Raw genomic sequence first — 17,949 nt, 5'->3', positions numbered from 1 at the left:
CAGTAGAAATTACACGCCACATTATAAGACAATAAAGCACGTAGCTCGTCGTCTGGGCCCTGTTTAGTTCCGGCCAGCTGGTCAGCTCCAGACATTGCCAGAAGCTAGATATATAAATATATATATGTATATATGTAGTGCCTGCTGCAGACACGTCTGACCAATTGGAAATTCATTTTCACACACACTAGACACACATTAAAATTGACAAGATATGAGTGTTTGCTATTTATGTGCTTCTTGTAAATACGCGTGAATTAAAGGGAAAGTAAAAATGTATTTAAGGATTTGGTCGGAAAAGACTTGTGTAGAGAACAGCTATTAATCGGGCCAAGTATTCTTTTAAGCTAAATAAATTGGGGTCTATCGGATAAATAACATCAAAGTTTCAGTATAACAGTTTCATGTACATTTTCCGAACTTGAATGTGGATTATCCAAAATCGATGAAACGCGTTCTCCTTCGTTCTTTAATTATTTTAATTTTTCTCCCAGTTTCTGAATTGATTTCCACATTTTAAAGTGATTTTGACTAGAAGTAAAGAAGATTCACGCAACTCCATTTTTCACAAGCTTTCGACCTTTGAAGGAGAAAGTTTCGAAAAGCTTACGATTTCCAGCTTTAATGAGTTGATCAATCAGTCAATCAATCAGTTTGTACGTATAGATTGATGCACTTTCCAACAGGCATGACATTAAATTGTACTTAGAAATAATATAAAAATACAAATACTGCAAGTACCATCATAAAGAAATTATTTCAAGCGAATGACAAAGTCGAATGAATTGCACTTGCATTTGTTTAGTGCACACACAAACACACACACACACACACACACTCGGACACACAACAGCTGTCTGGGCCAGTTCTCTCGCGTGTGTTCAGAGAACGAACCCCACCTGCATCCATCACCCGTCTTATCTACGACAGTTGGCACGTGTAAGCAATTTTCTATTATAATCGCCCAGCGTATGCAATTTCTCTCTCTCGCGCTCTCGCTCCACACACACACACACTCGCTCTCTCTCTCTCCCTCACAATTTGGCTTGGCAACAAGTGCAAAAAACTGCGCATTGCCTCTAATTTATGCTTGTTTGGACTCTTGAGGGGGCATTTTTTTGTTGGGTGTTTGGCAACTGGTGGAAATAATTTTCATATAACGCATACGCCGCGTTTCACTCACAAGAAATAGTGTCTGAGGCGTTGCAATTGCTTTGCCTAATTTATGGGCAAACAATTCGATAAGCCTCGGGCCAAATTTTGAGTAGTACAACAAATTTACTTATTATGCGATATAATTATGCCATTAATTGTCGGCATTTAGCCATATTTATGTGCGCCCCGCAGCTAACCTATATTTAGAATTGATTTATAACCAAAACTCTTGTCACTTTGCTGGTGTGCATAATTTATTTCTATTTGTTTTTGATTTTTGTAATTGTTTTTAATACTAAGTGCTTACTTGATTTGATTTTTTCCTTAAGCTCGGGCCATATCCTAATCAACTCTCAGCTGGACAGGTTTTTTATTTTCTAATTCGCATATCAAGTTGCCTCACATAAATGATATCATATGACGCTCAATAAATTTCATTTTTATGGCCAGTTTTTAGCCGAGCCAATCTAGTTTTTGGCCGCGTAAATTCATTTGTAGTTGCGCAAGTATTACGAGTACTCATGAATACTCGCATGCCTATGCACACATCCATTCCATGAATGTTTCTGATAACTTTGCTTTATCTAAATATTTGTTGTACAATTTGGAAATGGAACCAAATACGACAATCTACTAATTTAAACTGAATCATCGAGTATTAAATTTATTTATAATTATTTGATTTATGAAATAATACAAAATTGTTTTTATACCCATTTTCACAGCCACAAACACTGCATAAATTATTCGGAACAGACCCCACGCACAGCGCAGATCAAAAGTCCTGCGTTAAAATATTGAAAATTGCAGCAGAGTTTGATGCGAGGGTTGCTGCCACAAATCAATTGCCAGATTGAAGGAGAGTCCTTTAAAGGACAAGGACGCCATATCAACTGATTTATATCACAGTCGCAGCAATTAACGCGAATGTAAAGTGCGGCAATAAAAGAACTGCGAAAAAGGAAACCAAACGAAACAGGATAGAGCAGAATGTAGTAAACAAAACAAACAAATTAGAGTGCGAACGACTGTCAGATACCCTTACTTCTATACCATATTAAGACCCCACACTATGGAAATTTCAGTTGCAAATAACTTTTGTGTTTATTGTACGACATTTATAAAATTTGCAGGATTTGAATTTTAAGGACTTTTGGCAGCACATGATACAAAATATACATTTACCCCTCACATACGTCTGCACATTTACATTATACCCCGTTTGCGTTGGGTACAGGGTATACAAATCAACGTGGCCGTGCGATATATATTTTTGGTGCTTTTCATTCTTAATTTTATGAGCGTCAAACTCATGCTATGCCAAAATGTGGAAAACCTTTCGCACAAATAAACATATGTAAGCATGTTTGTTGTTATTGTTTGTGGCAGTTGTTTTTGTTGTTGTTGTTGTAGAAGTTGAACGTCGTCATCAACGTCAACGGTTTTGGGGCGCTCGTAAAAAGCGCAAAGGAACATTTTACGATGGCACAGTCTAGCAAGCATTTGGCGTCTGTCTATAAGACGAATTACCGCTAAATTCTCAGTCCGTCTCCGCCTCGTAGAGAGCCGTGTCTAAAAAACCCGCAAGTAGAAAATGCTGCTGCCTTAGCCTCGAGGCAATCGAAATCATGTATGAAATTAGTAAGTGAACAGTAGCTAGAAGTTGGCCCAAACACATTAGCTTTGACCGTCGGCCACTTAAGCTGCAGCCAATTGCCAATTGGCCTTAATGGCCGTCCCTGAGACAGAGACTCAAATCTTAATGTACACGGTAGAAAATGTTGGCTCAAATTCAAGTGCATTTTGGTGTTAATAACAATTTCAAAAGTTGTTTGTATTCAATAAAAGTTGTTATTAAAGAAAAAGGCCTGATAAAAATACAGAATAAGTAAAACTACATGATGGGAAGCAGTATAGTTAAGTTATAAAAAGGATAAGGGATTCGAACTGGGGCTTTCTTGTTTTCCAGGCGAGCTCCATTACACTAGACTACAAGTTCTTGTGCCCAACATTGGGCCTAGCTTTGTATGTGAAATGATTAGAGTGAAAAGGACAGAGTATATCAAATTGAAGTTTTAATTTTAATCAGGGAGGAGCTGAGTTCAAATCTTATGAATGTATATCTAATGCTTAAATACAAATAATTTAAAGAAAATGGTTAATTTTTAATTGAAAATTATTTCTCATTTCTAAATCTGGTTAAAGTCGGCCTTAAATTTACTAAAGAAAATGGTTAATTTTTTATTTAAAATTAATTCTAATTTCTAAAACTGATTAAGGTGGAACTTAAATATAAAATAGCTAACAATTTTTCATTGTGTAGAACAGCATTCGCGTTCGCCATCACATTTGCAAACGGTGTCAACCCTAGCGGATAGATAAGCGCCTTAGCGCTGTGCTTATCACACAAGAAAAGGGCAGCCAATAACTTGTGCAACTGTTGATCTTCTGTCTGATAGTTGATAAGGGCACATGTGCATTTGAAAGTGAAAGTCGCTCAACGTGAGCCGTTTGAACAAGTGCCGCGGGCGCAGGGCAAGAAAAATGGTAATGGGCTGTCGCCCAGAAAATTTCAGTCGACAGACGCGCCACAAACTGTTGCCAAATAGAAACAATGCCGAGCCATTTAACTCAGACCGATAACATCCAGAAATCTAATTTTATATAGAGAGGTGTCGGCGGCCCACGCCCAGGAGGTGCTGCTGACTAAAAATAGTAGACTACAGCAATAACATTTGGGCCAATTTGTGGCGTTATTTATGGCAGATTTTGACGCGACCCATGCCAGAAATCTTGACACTTCATTTAGTTCGCCAATCCACGCGCAGAGAAATTCAAACATATTGTTAGATCGGCTACTGAACTTTTTTCTTATACCCTGTACCCAGTGAAATTATATGAGGAATGGGGTATGAGAGTTTTATGCAAATGTATGTCACAAGCAAAAGGAGACATCTTTTAAGCCATAAAGTACATATAATCTATGTATTCTGACAAGTTTCTCAAAGATCGGATAACTTTTAATATTCCCGATACTACTTGAACATCATGTGCAGAAAAAATAGATTCTTTCACCCGAAAACGCACTCCAATTACTTCAAATAAAACAATTAAGGGGTTCTAGTCGGGAGCTCCCGACTAGGGGATACCCTGAACCCTCTTCTTCCAACACAAAATGCAAATATATATACTATTCTAGAAGCTACATGTCAAGTTTGGTGACTCTATCTCTTATTATTTACCAAAATTTCTCAAAAAACAGGATGTCGATATAGATTTTTATCGATTACTTGAAAACGGGGAAAGTTATCGATTATGGGAAACAAACTCGATCTGAGCAGGCACTAGGAGGAGCTACAGCTAAATTTCAAGTCTTTAGCTCTTATAGGTTCTGATATCTTTGCGTTCATACACACGGACAGACGGACGGACGGACGGACGGACGAATGGATTTTTTCATCCGAAGAGTGCGTAATCCATTTAATTAAAAACGGTATAAATTAATTTTAAAAAGTATTAATACTATAAAAAATAGCTAAGAATTAACTAGACAATAATAAGACAAGGACAAGTTTTTCACACTATGGAGCCTACGAGTAGAAGAAGCACAGCTGGTACGGCATTTACAACTTTCCTGCGACCAGAGCAGTTGCACATGTTTCAATGCTCAACTTTGTGAACCGGCGCCAATTAGCTAATATGAAGCTACAAACTGTGCACAATTTATTTGCAAATACATAAAAAATAGCACATTTTGTATTATATTTGAAAAATATATAATACAAGCTATACTATATATAACTATTTTTATGGCTGAAAAGTGGGCACCTGCCTGACGCAGTAAAGCAATAAAACGCTCAGATTTATGGCTTGGCTAAAGGTGAAATAATATTATAAATAGTATATATTATTTATATTTATTCATATTTATTTCGGCTCTTTTTGGAATTGAGCTGAAATTGTTATTATTATGATTTGCCTTTGATATTTTATCAGGCGCCGACAGAGCTGCCAACATTGTGTGTGAGTGTGTGTGTGTGTGAGAGCTCACAAGCGAGTTGGCATGCCCGGCACGTGTAATCCATAAACAGTTGACGTAGTCCTCGCGCGTGCTGAAAAAAGCACACACACAAGTAAAGGGGCTTGGAATGGGAGGGCGCACCTCTCTCTACATGCGAGTACACTGAGCAAAATGTAGCTGTATGGACTAACTAAATATGTTGCCTTACGTTTTTCAATAAGAAACCACACTTTTCACATTTGTCAAAAATGTTGGTATTCGCCCCGAATACTTCGCTTTTTTGCAATAAATTATTGAATTTCGTATCTATGTTATGAAAAATATAAAATACAAAAATATATATCTTACTGACAACTGTCAATTGCTAATGGAATCCCAGAATGTGAAGTTTGTAAATGTAAATGGAATCAGGCTATATATATATATATATATATATATATATATATATATATATATATATAGCTCATTGTATAAAATAATAGAGTTGCATTTCTCAGATTTTCAATTTTCAGCTCTTTCATAGCATAAACATTCAATTCTCTTTCAAAGATATTTGTAAAGATTTGTTAGGAGCCAAGATGGGAATTCGCTGCTTTTCTATTTTTAAGGGTATACAAAATAAATGAAAATGACGAACTATAATTGACATTTCATTTTCTTTTTAAGTGTATACAATTCCAATACGTATAAGCTTATGTACGTCTGTGGTAGCAACAGTTTGCCAGTGCCGGCAAGTGGCAAATGTCTCGGCTGATGATGGCTATTTCCAGGTTGCCGTCTGGTTTGCCCTGTCATCGTTTCTGGGGCTCGGAAACTGTTTGTTTAGCTTCAATTGCATTGATGGCACGACCTTGAGACTAAATTGCAACAAGCTAATATAAACGAATCCCGTTTCAGAGCCCTTTAGAGTGCACATGGTTTGGCTCAAATGAACTATTTAATATTATTATCTAAAATTATAATTATGAATATAATCTATATAATCTATAGACTGGACTGAAAAGTAAAGCCGGATCTTCGGATCACGTATACAACTTATCTAACGCGGACTACTTATTGGTTTTAAATGCTGCAGTTAAATGCCAAAAATTAAACTAATAAAGCTTTGGTGCACTTACATTTCGTATTCGCTAATATACCCCATTTTGTTAAATAGAGAAAATTGATGTGTGTGGGCCACTATATAAATAATATTAAATTTAGCCATAAAACCAGTTGCCAAAATATTTCTATATGAAAAACAACATTGAATTGTTGCCATATGGTACCCAGCAACTAAATAGGAGATTAACAACTCTTCAATACTCTTCTTTCATTAAAGAAATGTTTACTTCTTGAATCCTCAAATTACTCCATGTTGTCAGAACTCTCATATAGAGATTCCTCTAAGTATTCTAGACATTCTATTCTATTATCTACACCAATTGCCAGTTGATTCTCTTTTACATAACCTTCTGTACAATGTATTTATTTTAATAGAAAAGTAAAAGAAAAATATTACTTTTTTATATACATACCCTGCACTTAGAGTCAGACAGTTGATAAGCGCTAAGCCTAGGGAACAATGAAATTGATAACAGAATAATGGCGGAGTAATGAAAACGGAATCGCTACCCTAACAAAAGTTAATCAGCTGCTGCTTGAAGCTGTCACAAGAGAGTCAAACAGAACATTGTCTAATCTTGGCTAATTAATACACTAACATTACTCGGGGCATATGCAAAGTAGAGTCAAAAATTTAAGTTCAAATACAAATTTCAACAAAAAAATAATAATTTTCCGACCGTAAAAGCAAATTGACAGCGCAAGCTTGTTATTTTCGATAGTAAAAAAAACTAGAAATGCGAAAGGGCTATGAGTAGGGGCAGGTGTTGAGTTAGGGTGAGATAGGTGTGTGTTTGTGTGTATGTGAGTTTGGCTGGCACGAGCAGCACCCAAAGCATTACACAAGTTCAAGTGAATTACGACGACAAGGAGATGACGGCGATTACGAAAATGACAATGGCAGAGAGAGAGAAACGTTGACGAAGACGGGCACGCAGATAGACAGACAAGAGCTGGTGTATTTTTTAAGTTTATACTATATATAAGTCGTAAAGTTGCTGGTAAATTACAAACGTTTTAATTTTGAGATTAAAACTGCTTTCGTGCCAAGCTTAACAAGCTTAACTTGGCTAAAAGCAGCTAAAGGATAAGCATTGCCAACTTCCGTCTTCCGCCTTCTGGCTGGCAAGGATGCGTGACATCCTCGGTCCCATACCGCAATCCATCATAAAAGCGCTCCATGCGACATGCAGTTTTATTAGCGTTTACTGCATTTCCTGACGAATGCGCAAAGACTGACGCCGAGGGGCAGTGTGGATAGGTATTTCCACAGAAATGGGGCACAGTGCTTTGGTGCAAACGAGCTACGACACAGGTGAAGGTAAAGCCAAGTTAAGCGTTAGTGGCTGCTAGATTTAGTGCATGCCAATGAATACCAAATAGAAAAACCAGCAGATCCCTTGCTTATCGACCAAGTGGATACCAAAGAGCTTTACACCAGTTGAATAAATGACTATAAAGCTGAAAAGCAGTCGACTTTTACACCGACTAGCTCAAGTCGCAGTCTTCCTGTCTGACACAATTTAATTGATGTATATGTATTTCTGACTAGATTTGTTACAGAGGCACAAAGTTGCCACAAAAAGAAAAGAGCGTAGCAGGATGTTGTTAGACTTAAGGAAATTATGCCGTTTCATTTAAATTCAAGCTTGAGAACACCAGCTAAAAAGAATAAATTGACAAAGGGTCGATCAAGGTCTCCTACATCAACGTGTAACACCGCGCCCCAAATCGTCGTTGTCTTAACATTACTAGTTATTATTTAAAGGATGCTTTTACCCAAATGAGTCAGTAAGTACATCAGTCCGTCTGTTAGTCAATCAGTGAGTTAGTCTATTAGTATATACATCCGTCAGTCATGCATCCAATCAGTCAATCAATCAGGCAGACACATTAAATCAGTCAATCAGTCAGGCGGTCAATCATTGAGTCAGTCAATCAGACAGTCACTTGGTAAATCAGTCAGTCTGTCAGTAATTAAATTAGTCGTTCAATATAAAAGTCCGACTTACAATCTGTGAATCATTTAGCCAAGTTTACTGAATGTTCAGTTAGTCAACCACGAAGTAAGTCAGTAAGTAAGTCAGTAACCAGCATAAAAATCTGCCAAATAATTGGCCATAAAAATGTATACCAAAAATTATTTGACCAATAATCAGTCAGTTAATCAGTCTGACCGTCAATCAGTCAGGCAATCAATCGTTGATGCAGTCAATCGACAGTCACTTAGTAAATCAGTCAGTCTGTTAGTCATTCAATCATAAGTAAATTAGTATTTCAATCATTTAATCCGTCAATCTGTCAATCATTAGGCCAGCCAGTCAGTTAATTAATAAGCCAGTCGGACAGTTAGTCAATCCGAAAGTAAGTTAGTTAGGAATCATTTTATCAGGCTGTCAGCTAATCAGTATAAAAAAATTGCTATATAATGAATTAAATAATATTCTGAGCCAAGAAAATTTATATGAAAGAATAATTTTACCAACAATCAGTCAGTCAGTCAATTGGCCTATATATCTTTTCCTATAGTTGATTACTCAACAGAATTGTCTTTTACAGAAATATGTTGACTATTGCCGGATATGTAAGTACATAAAGCCTTTGCCAGACAACGTTTTACAACTCTTTGTGCCCCCCACCCCTCCGTCCCATCATTTGCTGTGTCATGCCTTGCCGCCTAATCAGTTTTCCTAGCTGTGTGATATAAGTCCATCTGCGTCTGCTATGCCACATGCCTCATTAAAAGGCTTCCCTCTGCTCGCATTTGCATTGCATGTGCCCCACGTCTAGTCCAGGTCCAAAATATCTTCTGTATTTGCCACATTGCTCTGGCTGGTTGCTGGCTTGCATCAATTCGTCTCCTTTTTTGCATGCTGCACATTTTCAGTTGCCATTTTGTGGATATTTCGATTTATTATTTTTTATTGTTGTTACGTTTTACGACTTTGCCGGGTGCTGGTTTTGCTCTTAGCCGGATGCTGCGCCAAATCTACAGATATTCTCAGATATTGCCAGTTCGTCGGTTTACGGCCCTATTTCTCATAGTCATGCGTTTCCGTAAATTTGCAGTTGAGACAAAAAGAATGTTATCAAAATATTTTCCAGTCTCTTTTATTACTCAAGTTAATTTAACAACTTGCTGTCAGAGTTGAAGTCGACTCGTCTCAATCCAGAATTCAAGCATTCATAAGTTTACCAGAACTAGAGCTATTTTCGGTAGCGATACCATTTTGGTTCTGGTTTGATCTGAGGATTGATTATTCATCATAGTTAAAAACAATATATTTATATATACCTTTAATAGTATTATTTTAATCGATTGTATTTGTCCAAGTACATCATAAATCGTAAAATTATAAGACATTCTGAGTCTGTTTAATTTGTTGTCAAATTTCGTCCCAAGATTCAAAGGGATATTCTCCTATCAGGATACAAAATCCCGCAATATTTGACTTCACAGACTTTAAATATGCACATCTTTGTCAATACTTCTTCAATTTACATGATTGATACCATTTTGGTCCTGGTTTAGTCTCTAGATTTGCCCTTATTTCATATTAGGTTCCCAATTGGATTCCCCGTACAGTTGTCCCTAAATGAATTTAAATATCCATAGCTTTGCCAATACTAATTCCATTTACATTCTGGATACCATTTTGTTCCTGGGTTTTCTCTAGTTTTGCTTTATATTGCCTTGTGTGCCAGTTTTATGTAATATGTGTAACTTCTGGGTATAGCCCGAACATTAGAGTAAGTCAGCCTGCGCACAGTGGAGCATCGCGAAGCCCCTGTCAAAGAAGAAAAACAAAGAGGCTGGGCAATGTAATGCCTGCAATTGGCACAACATCAATGCACACACACACACACACACACGCACACACACATACACACACACAGAGTGGCACTTGTATATAAAGGATTCTGCTGGCAGGCCATTGATGCTTTTCAGGAGCAGCTGCAGCAGCCGCAACACGAGCGGCAACAACTTCGTGTTGCATACAAACTCATAAAAGGCGAAAAAAACGACGATGAAAAACTTTGCTAACGACTTAAACGACGACAAAAACGAGGACGAAGGAGCAGCAAAAAAAATACGGTGTTGGGCTACCCAAAAAAGGATTCGTTTGCGGGAGAGAGAGAGAGCGATATAACAGAGAGAGAGAGAGAGGAAGAGAGAGAGAGAGAGAGAGAGAGAGAGAAAGCGAGAGCAACGTGCAGCGAGTCGAGAGTAAGCTGCGCTTGGCACAGTAATAAAAGTAATAATACCCGCAGTACCACCCATCTACATAGCATATATATATATATATAGTATAGTAGTATATATACTCTTATGATATCTATGTACTTAAAGCTATATATATATATATGTATATATGTAACTGGGCTCGTCGTGCGCAGAGCTCGCAGCTCGTTTATGCGCGTTAATGGCATCGTTTACTGGCTAACTGTAAATGTGTGCCCATGAATGGGTGTGGCGCTCACTGTTGCAGCTGCAACTTGATGTTGCATCAGTTGGCCTAACTGCACTACCCATTCAATCATATGGGCGTTGCCAAAGCATCTGCGGGCTGCACTTGGAAGCCTTCTCAGCCCGCATTTATGTACAATTATTGCATGAATGAAATAGAACTTTAAGAAATGCTCAGAATATTGATAAATCAATTGAAATGTTGTCCATTGCAAGGTTTGAGTGAAGTTTATATACTATCTCCATATTATATAAATTCAAATTACTGCTGGAATTTGCAGACATCTGTATCTCAGAAGCATTAACCCCGTTTAACGAAGATAAATAATGAGTAACAAGAGATATATCTTCGATTCCAGAAATAATATTTTTGATTAGAATTGACAGCTAATTTTAAGCTCTCTTCAGAAAACTTGACATATTCACATGATTTTGTTGCAAATACTTGTGAGTCGGCAGGCTTGGAGAAGTATGTCACTTTGTGCCTACATATTGTATCGCAAGTCCATAGGTATAAATAGGATCAATAATTCAAAGCTTAAAGACGTTCCGTTTATATTTTGCTATTGCTATTGCTTTGAAAGCTCAAAATTAAATACACAATTATTTTATTAGAGTATAGAAAGCCGCTATTCAAAAATTAATTGAATCAATTATAAACAAAAAATTAAATAAATATTTAAATTCAGCGTTCTGCCGCCCAAAATATCCACTCAATCAGCGCTAATCCAATAAAATTAATCATTTTTATCCCATATAGAAATGGCAAAACTAATTGGCCAATCAAATAGTTTTTGTTCGTAAGGCTGTGGCAACAATAAATCAATTTATTAAATTTATATGCGGTTAATAAAATAATTTTTAAGCATAAAATGCAAATAAGGCTTATAAAAAGATAACAAAAACCCAAACACACAAAGCGACTAATGGCTTAATTACTTAATTAAAAATGGCAAAGAACCAAAAAAACAACAACAATTATAATAGATACAACAACAAAAACAGCAGGCAATAAGTGCAAGCAGTGTATCTATATAAACGCATACACAGATAAAAATACATATGCATACATAAGTACATGTGTATACAACACAAATTATGTAAACTAAACAACGGCACAACAACAACCGCTGCACACGCAAAGCATAAAACACGTTTCACACACACACACACACAGACACTCTGCTCACCAATGCAAAACGTGCGCCACAGCAACACGAACAGCGACAACAACAACAGCAAGAACGAAGCGCCAACTACTCAGAGCAGCAGTTGCATACAACATAACAACAGCAACAGCAACAACAAGAAGAACAACAACAACAAGTGCGACAGCCACAGCAAAGGCGAAAAGGAGAAGAGAGAGAAACATAATAAAACGGGCCAATGACTATGAAGCTCCGCCTACTACGGAAACTACCGACGACGACGGCGACGACGGCAGCGCAGCAGCTGCCATTTGTTCACGCGGTTATTGTTGTTGTTGTTGTTCTTGCTGCTGCTGCTGCTGTGTAGGTGAAAAAGAAAAAAATGGCACCACATAAAGCAAGCATAGAAGAAGCGCAACTAAGACACGAAGCAACAGACGAAGATTAGACTCGAAAATTTAAATAAATATACGACGAATTAGGACAACAATTAAATTTATATAAAATGTGTATACATATATATGTATATAATACATAACTAAGTAATACGCATATAAACGCAATATGAAAACATAATGTGAAATAAATATGTATATATTTTATATGCTAATACCATAACCAAGAATTTTTGGCAACGCCTTGGCTTAAGGTTGGATTCGAATCAGAAAACTGGTTTTCTGTTATATAAAAGCAAAGTTTTTGGTTCAAAATCTATTCATTTATGACCAAATTTTAAATGTCGATTTTCATTTTATATTTTACAACAAAATAACGATATATTTTATATTTATACTAGCGGGTATAGCCCGGCCTTGCCCGTGGCGCGTATAAAATAAATGTTCTCAAAAAGCTTTGAAAATGATTTTAAAACTGATCGGACGGTAAATAAACTGCTTTCATAGAAACATTTTCTTCCAATTTACCACTGTTGCGGGTGGAATTTCCCAAATCGTTAAGACACGTATTCATTAAGTTTTTATGTAGAGCTTTGAAAGTAATTTTGAAGCAAATCGGAAAAAAATTAAAACGTCACCAAAAAATCTTTAAATTGTACTTTTTACCGAGGATGCTTTAATTCTGCGAAAAATGTAAAACACGTCTCAAATGATTTTCCATATAGATCCTTAAAAACAAATTTGAGGGCGAAACGTATCGATCTTTGACCCCCATTTCCACCAAGGTATATCACATTTTTGGAGAAGTGTGAAACACCCCTGAAATGAATTTGAACAAACAATTTGGAAATTGAAAATTTGAGGCCGATCGGATGGTAAACAAAAAAGTTTCATACAAAAGTTTTTCGCGATTTTTCCATACTTGCGGACGGAATTTCCCGAAGCCACGTCTTAACGTGCACCTTCGTCATATAAGGTTACTACAGTGAACTCTTCAGCTTCTTAGCTCTTACGGTTTGGGCTGTGCGCTGATCACCGATCAGTCAGTCAGTCAGTCAGGGCAAACAGTTTTATATATAGAAATTATTTATATGTTAATACTAGAATCAGACTTAAGTCCGATATTGTCAGACTTTGCTTCAAAAATCTCAACAACAAAGCGTGGCTTAGCTCTCGGAAGAACAAACGGCTGGTCAATTTCAATTTTCAGTTCAATTTCAGCAGCAATTTTCGATTTTAGATCTGATTTTTATAGTTTTCGAATAAAATTGAATTAAATCTTATATTTATTTTCGCCAGCTTATTTTTGTCAAAAAACTTAAAAAGTTTTTACAACAAAACAGGAAACACACTTAAATTTATTTATAGCTCACAGAAAAAAAATTAGACAAAAAACATAAAATTATGAACTTAAACACTTTTTCCTTCTTACTTTTTCTTTCTTTAAAAGCAAAAATAAAACATTTCATTATAAAAGAGGCAACACAATTAAAACCAGAAAAATAAAATGACAGAAAAAATATGAGAAAAAAAATATAAAAACACACCTTGAAACTTTGACACACTTCCTTTTTGCATTAACTGAAAAACAGATGTAATGAATTAGAATAATTAACTAATTGAGGAGAATATAAGTATCTAAAATCATATATTAAAATATATTATACCAACGGGTATATCTTAGCCTTCCACATGGCACGTCTCCCAATTATCTTTAAAAATAAGTTTGAAACCGATCGGACGGTCAATAAAAAACTTTCATCCAACTGTTTTCCGCCAATTTACCAATGTTGCGGGTGACATTTCCCGAATCGCTGAAGCACGTATTCATTAAGTTCTTATGTAGAACTTTCAAAATAAGTTTCAAAATAAGTTTGATGAATCGCACCTTCGAGGTAGCTTTGATTTAGCGAAAAATGTGAAACTCGTCTCAAATGAATTTGAGCGCGAAAAGTCACCCATCAAATCTTTGACCCACATTAGACACCCCTCAAATTTATTTAATTTAATTTATTTTATTTTAAGCTGATTGGAAGGTAAAAAAAAAGTTACGTGCAAACCTTATTCGCGATTTTTCCACACTTGCGGGTAGAATTTCCTTAAGCCCCGTCTTAACATGCACCTTCGTGCACGTAAGTAATAACAGTGAATATTTAAGCCCCCTAGCACTTACGCTTTGGGCTGTGCGTTGATCACCAATCAGTCAGTCAATAAGTCAGTCAGTCAGTCAGTGAGTCAGTAGAAATAAGCAGAAACAAACAAATGGAAATTGGGTCTTCTACTCTTGGATACTGGCTTGTCTTAAGCAAAATCTTAAAAAGATGCCAAGAATTTGCGTTTATCAGATAAAAACTGTGTCGACTGGCGGATAAATCAGCTGGTTGCATATAGAAAATAGATTTACGTAAATAACAATAATTTTCAAGACCCAAAAATGATGTCTGCTTTCTTGAATGTTTCATTTTGATACCCTAGCAGAGGGTATTCTAATTTTGTCGTGAAATGTGTAACTCGTAGAAGAAGACATCTCCGACCCCATAAAGTGTATATATTCTTGATCAGTATCAACAGACGAGCCGATACAACCAAGTCAGTCTGTGTGATTTTGCGAACTAGTCTATTAGTTTTAAGTCTTTATGAAACTTTGCAGAAGTCCCTCTTTCTGTTGCACACAGCACATATGTCAAAAGCAGCTGGATCGGACTACTATATCATATTGCTGCCATAGAAACGACCGGTCGAAAATTAAGTTGGTGTATGAAAAATAAATTTGTTTATCAAGATATCTTGACCAAACGCGGCATTAACTATTTTCCCTGTGCTTCTTAGAAAAAAAAGGTTGGGTCTGCAAGGGTATTAGATCTTCGGCGTGGCGAAGATAGCCTTTCCTATTCGTTTATATTCATTTCATTTGTTGCACTCTCAGACAGTCTACAAGAGCTTCCGATCTTTTGGTCTGTGCTGATCTCAGCTATAAGTCCCAATGGGAATACTACTCCGTTTATTGTGTCGTATTGGATTACAATTTGTGCCCACGATTTGACCGCCATGTTTACACTTGACATAGCTGCGTCCGGCGATTTGAGTGGGGTTTCATGTTGCCAGTCGCACGATTTGAATGAGTATAAAAAACGCTCGCACAGCTGAAAATGAATAACATCAATGGACGTTGCGTATACGGCTCCAGTTTGGCTATATTTATTTATGTTGATATCTTGAATGGGTCTCAGTTAAATGGTTTATGATCGGAGTCGTGGGTTGACTGAACTTTGTATTTAATTACGACCGGATACTTGAATGTTATGAGAACGTGCACGATATAAGCGCATTATGCATTATCCATAAAGTCTTAATTTATCTGTGTTTTGTTTCTCCCTTTACAGGCCAGGATGTTTTCCTAGACTATTGTCAAAAGCTGTTGGAAAAGTTTCGTTATCCCTGGGAACTGATGCCGCTCATGTATGTGATATTAAAAGATGCTGGCGCAGATATTGATGAGGCTTCACGTCGCATCGAAGAGGGTAAGCCAACATGAAAACCTATATAGTTTTAGAAGTAAGCTCAATCGAAAGTTGTGCACTGTTATAATACAATATATGATACATATATCTTTCGATCTGATCAATCATTAGGCCAGTATGTTGTCAATGAATACTCCCGTCAAAACAATTTAAATATCTATGACGGGGGTGAGCTACGCAACACAACGCGGCAATGCGGATGATAATTTTTCTATTAATTAAACTAAATACAAAACTTATATATATATTTATATATAAATAAAAAAAAAGTTTGCCTAGTTATCTATTTATTGTTTCCCGTCAACGTCAACTTAAAAAAAAAAACATATTTAATATTTAGCTTAAAGCTTAAAAACGCGCGCGAGTTGCAGTAAAATAAAAAAAGGGAACCTCTGTAAATATATTTCGAATTTATTGTAAGCGAGCAACTTTCAACTACCACTTGAAAATATCTTCAATCAACAAACCAAATACACACGCAACAAAACAGCATTCTTCAATCAACATACCCTGGCATTGATGTACGACTCTCTCCGAAACTCTTCAATCAACATACCCTCTAAAGATGATGATCTACTCTTCAATCAACATACACGCAGAGAGCAACACGCAACGAAACCTCTTGTCAAATCTGATTGTTAAAAGCTGTTTAAAACATCCTCAGATCAACTCGACCAGCGAAAACGTGCTAGAAAAAGTCTATCCAACGGTTGTTTAGCTTTAGTTAAATCTTAATGTCAAGTTCTCCTAAGTTAGCTTTAGTTAAGCTGAGTTCCTTAGGCTTAAGTTTCTAAGGGCGCTGTCTAGGCAGGCTGGCGAGAACTTCTAAGATAATCATGCTTATGCTCTAGATACCAAAACTCATCCCAAATTTGCAGCTAGAAAATTGATTAAATTTGATACGATTTAATGCACCATATTTAAGATCTGAGCACAAAACTTGTTAACTATATCAAATTGGAATTTAAACATTTTTAAATAAATTAAATTTAAATTCTAATTAAGTCCAACCTAGCCTAGCACCGCGCCAAACTCAAGCTACTTTTATTTGTTTAAACTTAACTTTAGATTGATATTAGATTTAAATTACAAAGCTAATCTCGCACTTGCCCAAATTTAAATACAGATTTACACTTTCAAAATTAGAATACTATCTAAAAAGTACGCCCTTAAAATAAATGCATGTTAAATTAAAAAAAAAAAATCGCCAAAAATTCCAAATTATTCGAAATTTTAGCAAATTTATCAATTTTTCGAACAATTTATATTTAAGGCAAATTTTTTCTAAATAGAACACCTTATTTAACATGAAAATGTTCCGAAATTTTCGAACAGTTTTGAGTGCAGGTTGCAACAAAATTTTAAAATATTCTAATAAATAGTTTCAATATTTGTACCATGTAAAAATGCAGAAACTTCAGATATTCAGTCTATATGTTTATGTAATATCTAACGGTATACCTATTAACTATGTATAATTATTGTTATTGGTTTAAGCAGTTCATAAATCATATGCCAAGTTACAACAACAACAAAATACTATAAAAAATTATAATGTAAAAAAAAATAAAATATTTTCCTTAAACAAAAAAGAAAAGGCGCAGCATTAGGAGAGAAATTAACCATGTGGAAGCACGAAAATAATGTAGATGCCATCCAGCTGAATAGCTGGGCAAGGGAAATTGTCTTTGGCAGAGTATCAGCTGCCTGTATATCATTAAAAATTGTAACGATTGCTTTCTCAAGTTGTTTGCCATTTCACCAGAACCGTTACACGTTCCAGCATTTCACTTCAGGGCAGCTGGAAGCTGGAGAGCTGGGAGCTGGGAGAGCTGGGAGCTGAAGCTGGAGCTGCTGTTGTTGTCGCCGCTGCTGGCATCGTAAATGCATCATTAAACCGAAAAATGCATGCGAAAAATTTACGACATTGCCAACACCGTCACTGAAAGGCTTCCAGCTTCAGTTTAACCCAATCCCCATCGAGCTTCCACTCTCGGTTTCCACTCCCGCTTGGGAAAGCTGCCAGGTAGTAGCTACAATAATATCGCAGCATCGTTTGCTGGCACTAAACACGTCCAGGCTGGGTTTGGGGGGCAGGGAATATATATATCATGAATATAGTGGTGCCGAATGTTTG

General features: G+C 36.3%; 1 protein-coding gene across 4 annotated transcripts in view; it reads left to right on the top strand.

Moving 5' to 3' along the window:
• LOC115763898 (protein doublesex) overlaps positions 1-17,949 on the top strand; it is a 42,648-nt gene that overhangs the window by 14,779 nt on the left and 9,920 nt on the right. Inside the window, exons 2-3 of one of the 4 annotated variants that reach the window (XM_030706678.1) lie at positions 15,675-15,812; positions 16,303-17,327. In XM_030706678.1, the coding sequence (XP_030562538.1) occupies positions 15,675-15,812; positions 16,303-16,454 (290 nt within the window). In that variant the 3' untranslated portion in view covers positions 16,455-17,327. Of the gene's footprint in view, positions 1-1,880; positions 3,270-15,674; positions 15,813-15,923; positions 16,055-16,302; positions 17,328-17,949 lie in introns of those variants that run through there. The other 3 variants (XM_030706679.1, XM_030706677.1, XM_030706680.1) reach the window with 3 other exon arrangements.

The sequence above is a fragment of the Drosophila novamexicana genome, unplaced genomic scaffold, assembly GCF_003285875.2.
Source record: "Drosophila novamexicana strain 15010-1031.04,08,12 unplaced genomic scaffold, DnovRS2.1 tig00000770-arrow-pilon, whole genome shotgun sequence".
NCBI lineage: Eukaryota > Metazoa > Arthropoda > Insecta > Diptera > Drosophilidae > Drosophila > Drosophila novamexicana.
Note: the sequence above shows the minus strand (reverse complement) of the source record. Positions and strands in the feature narration are given on the sequence as shown.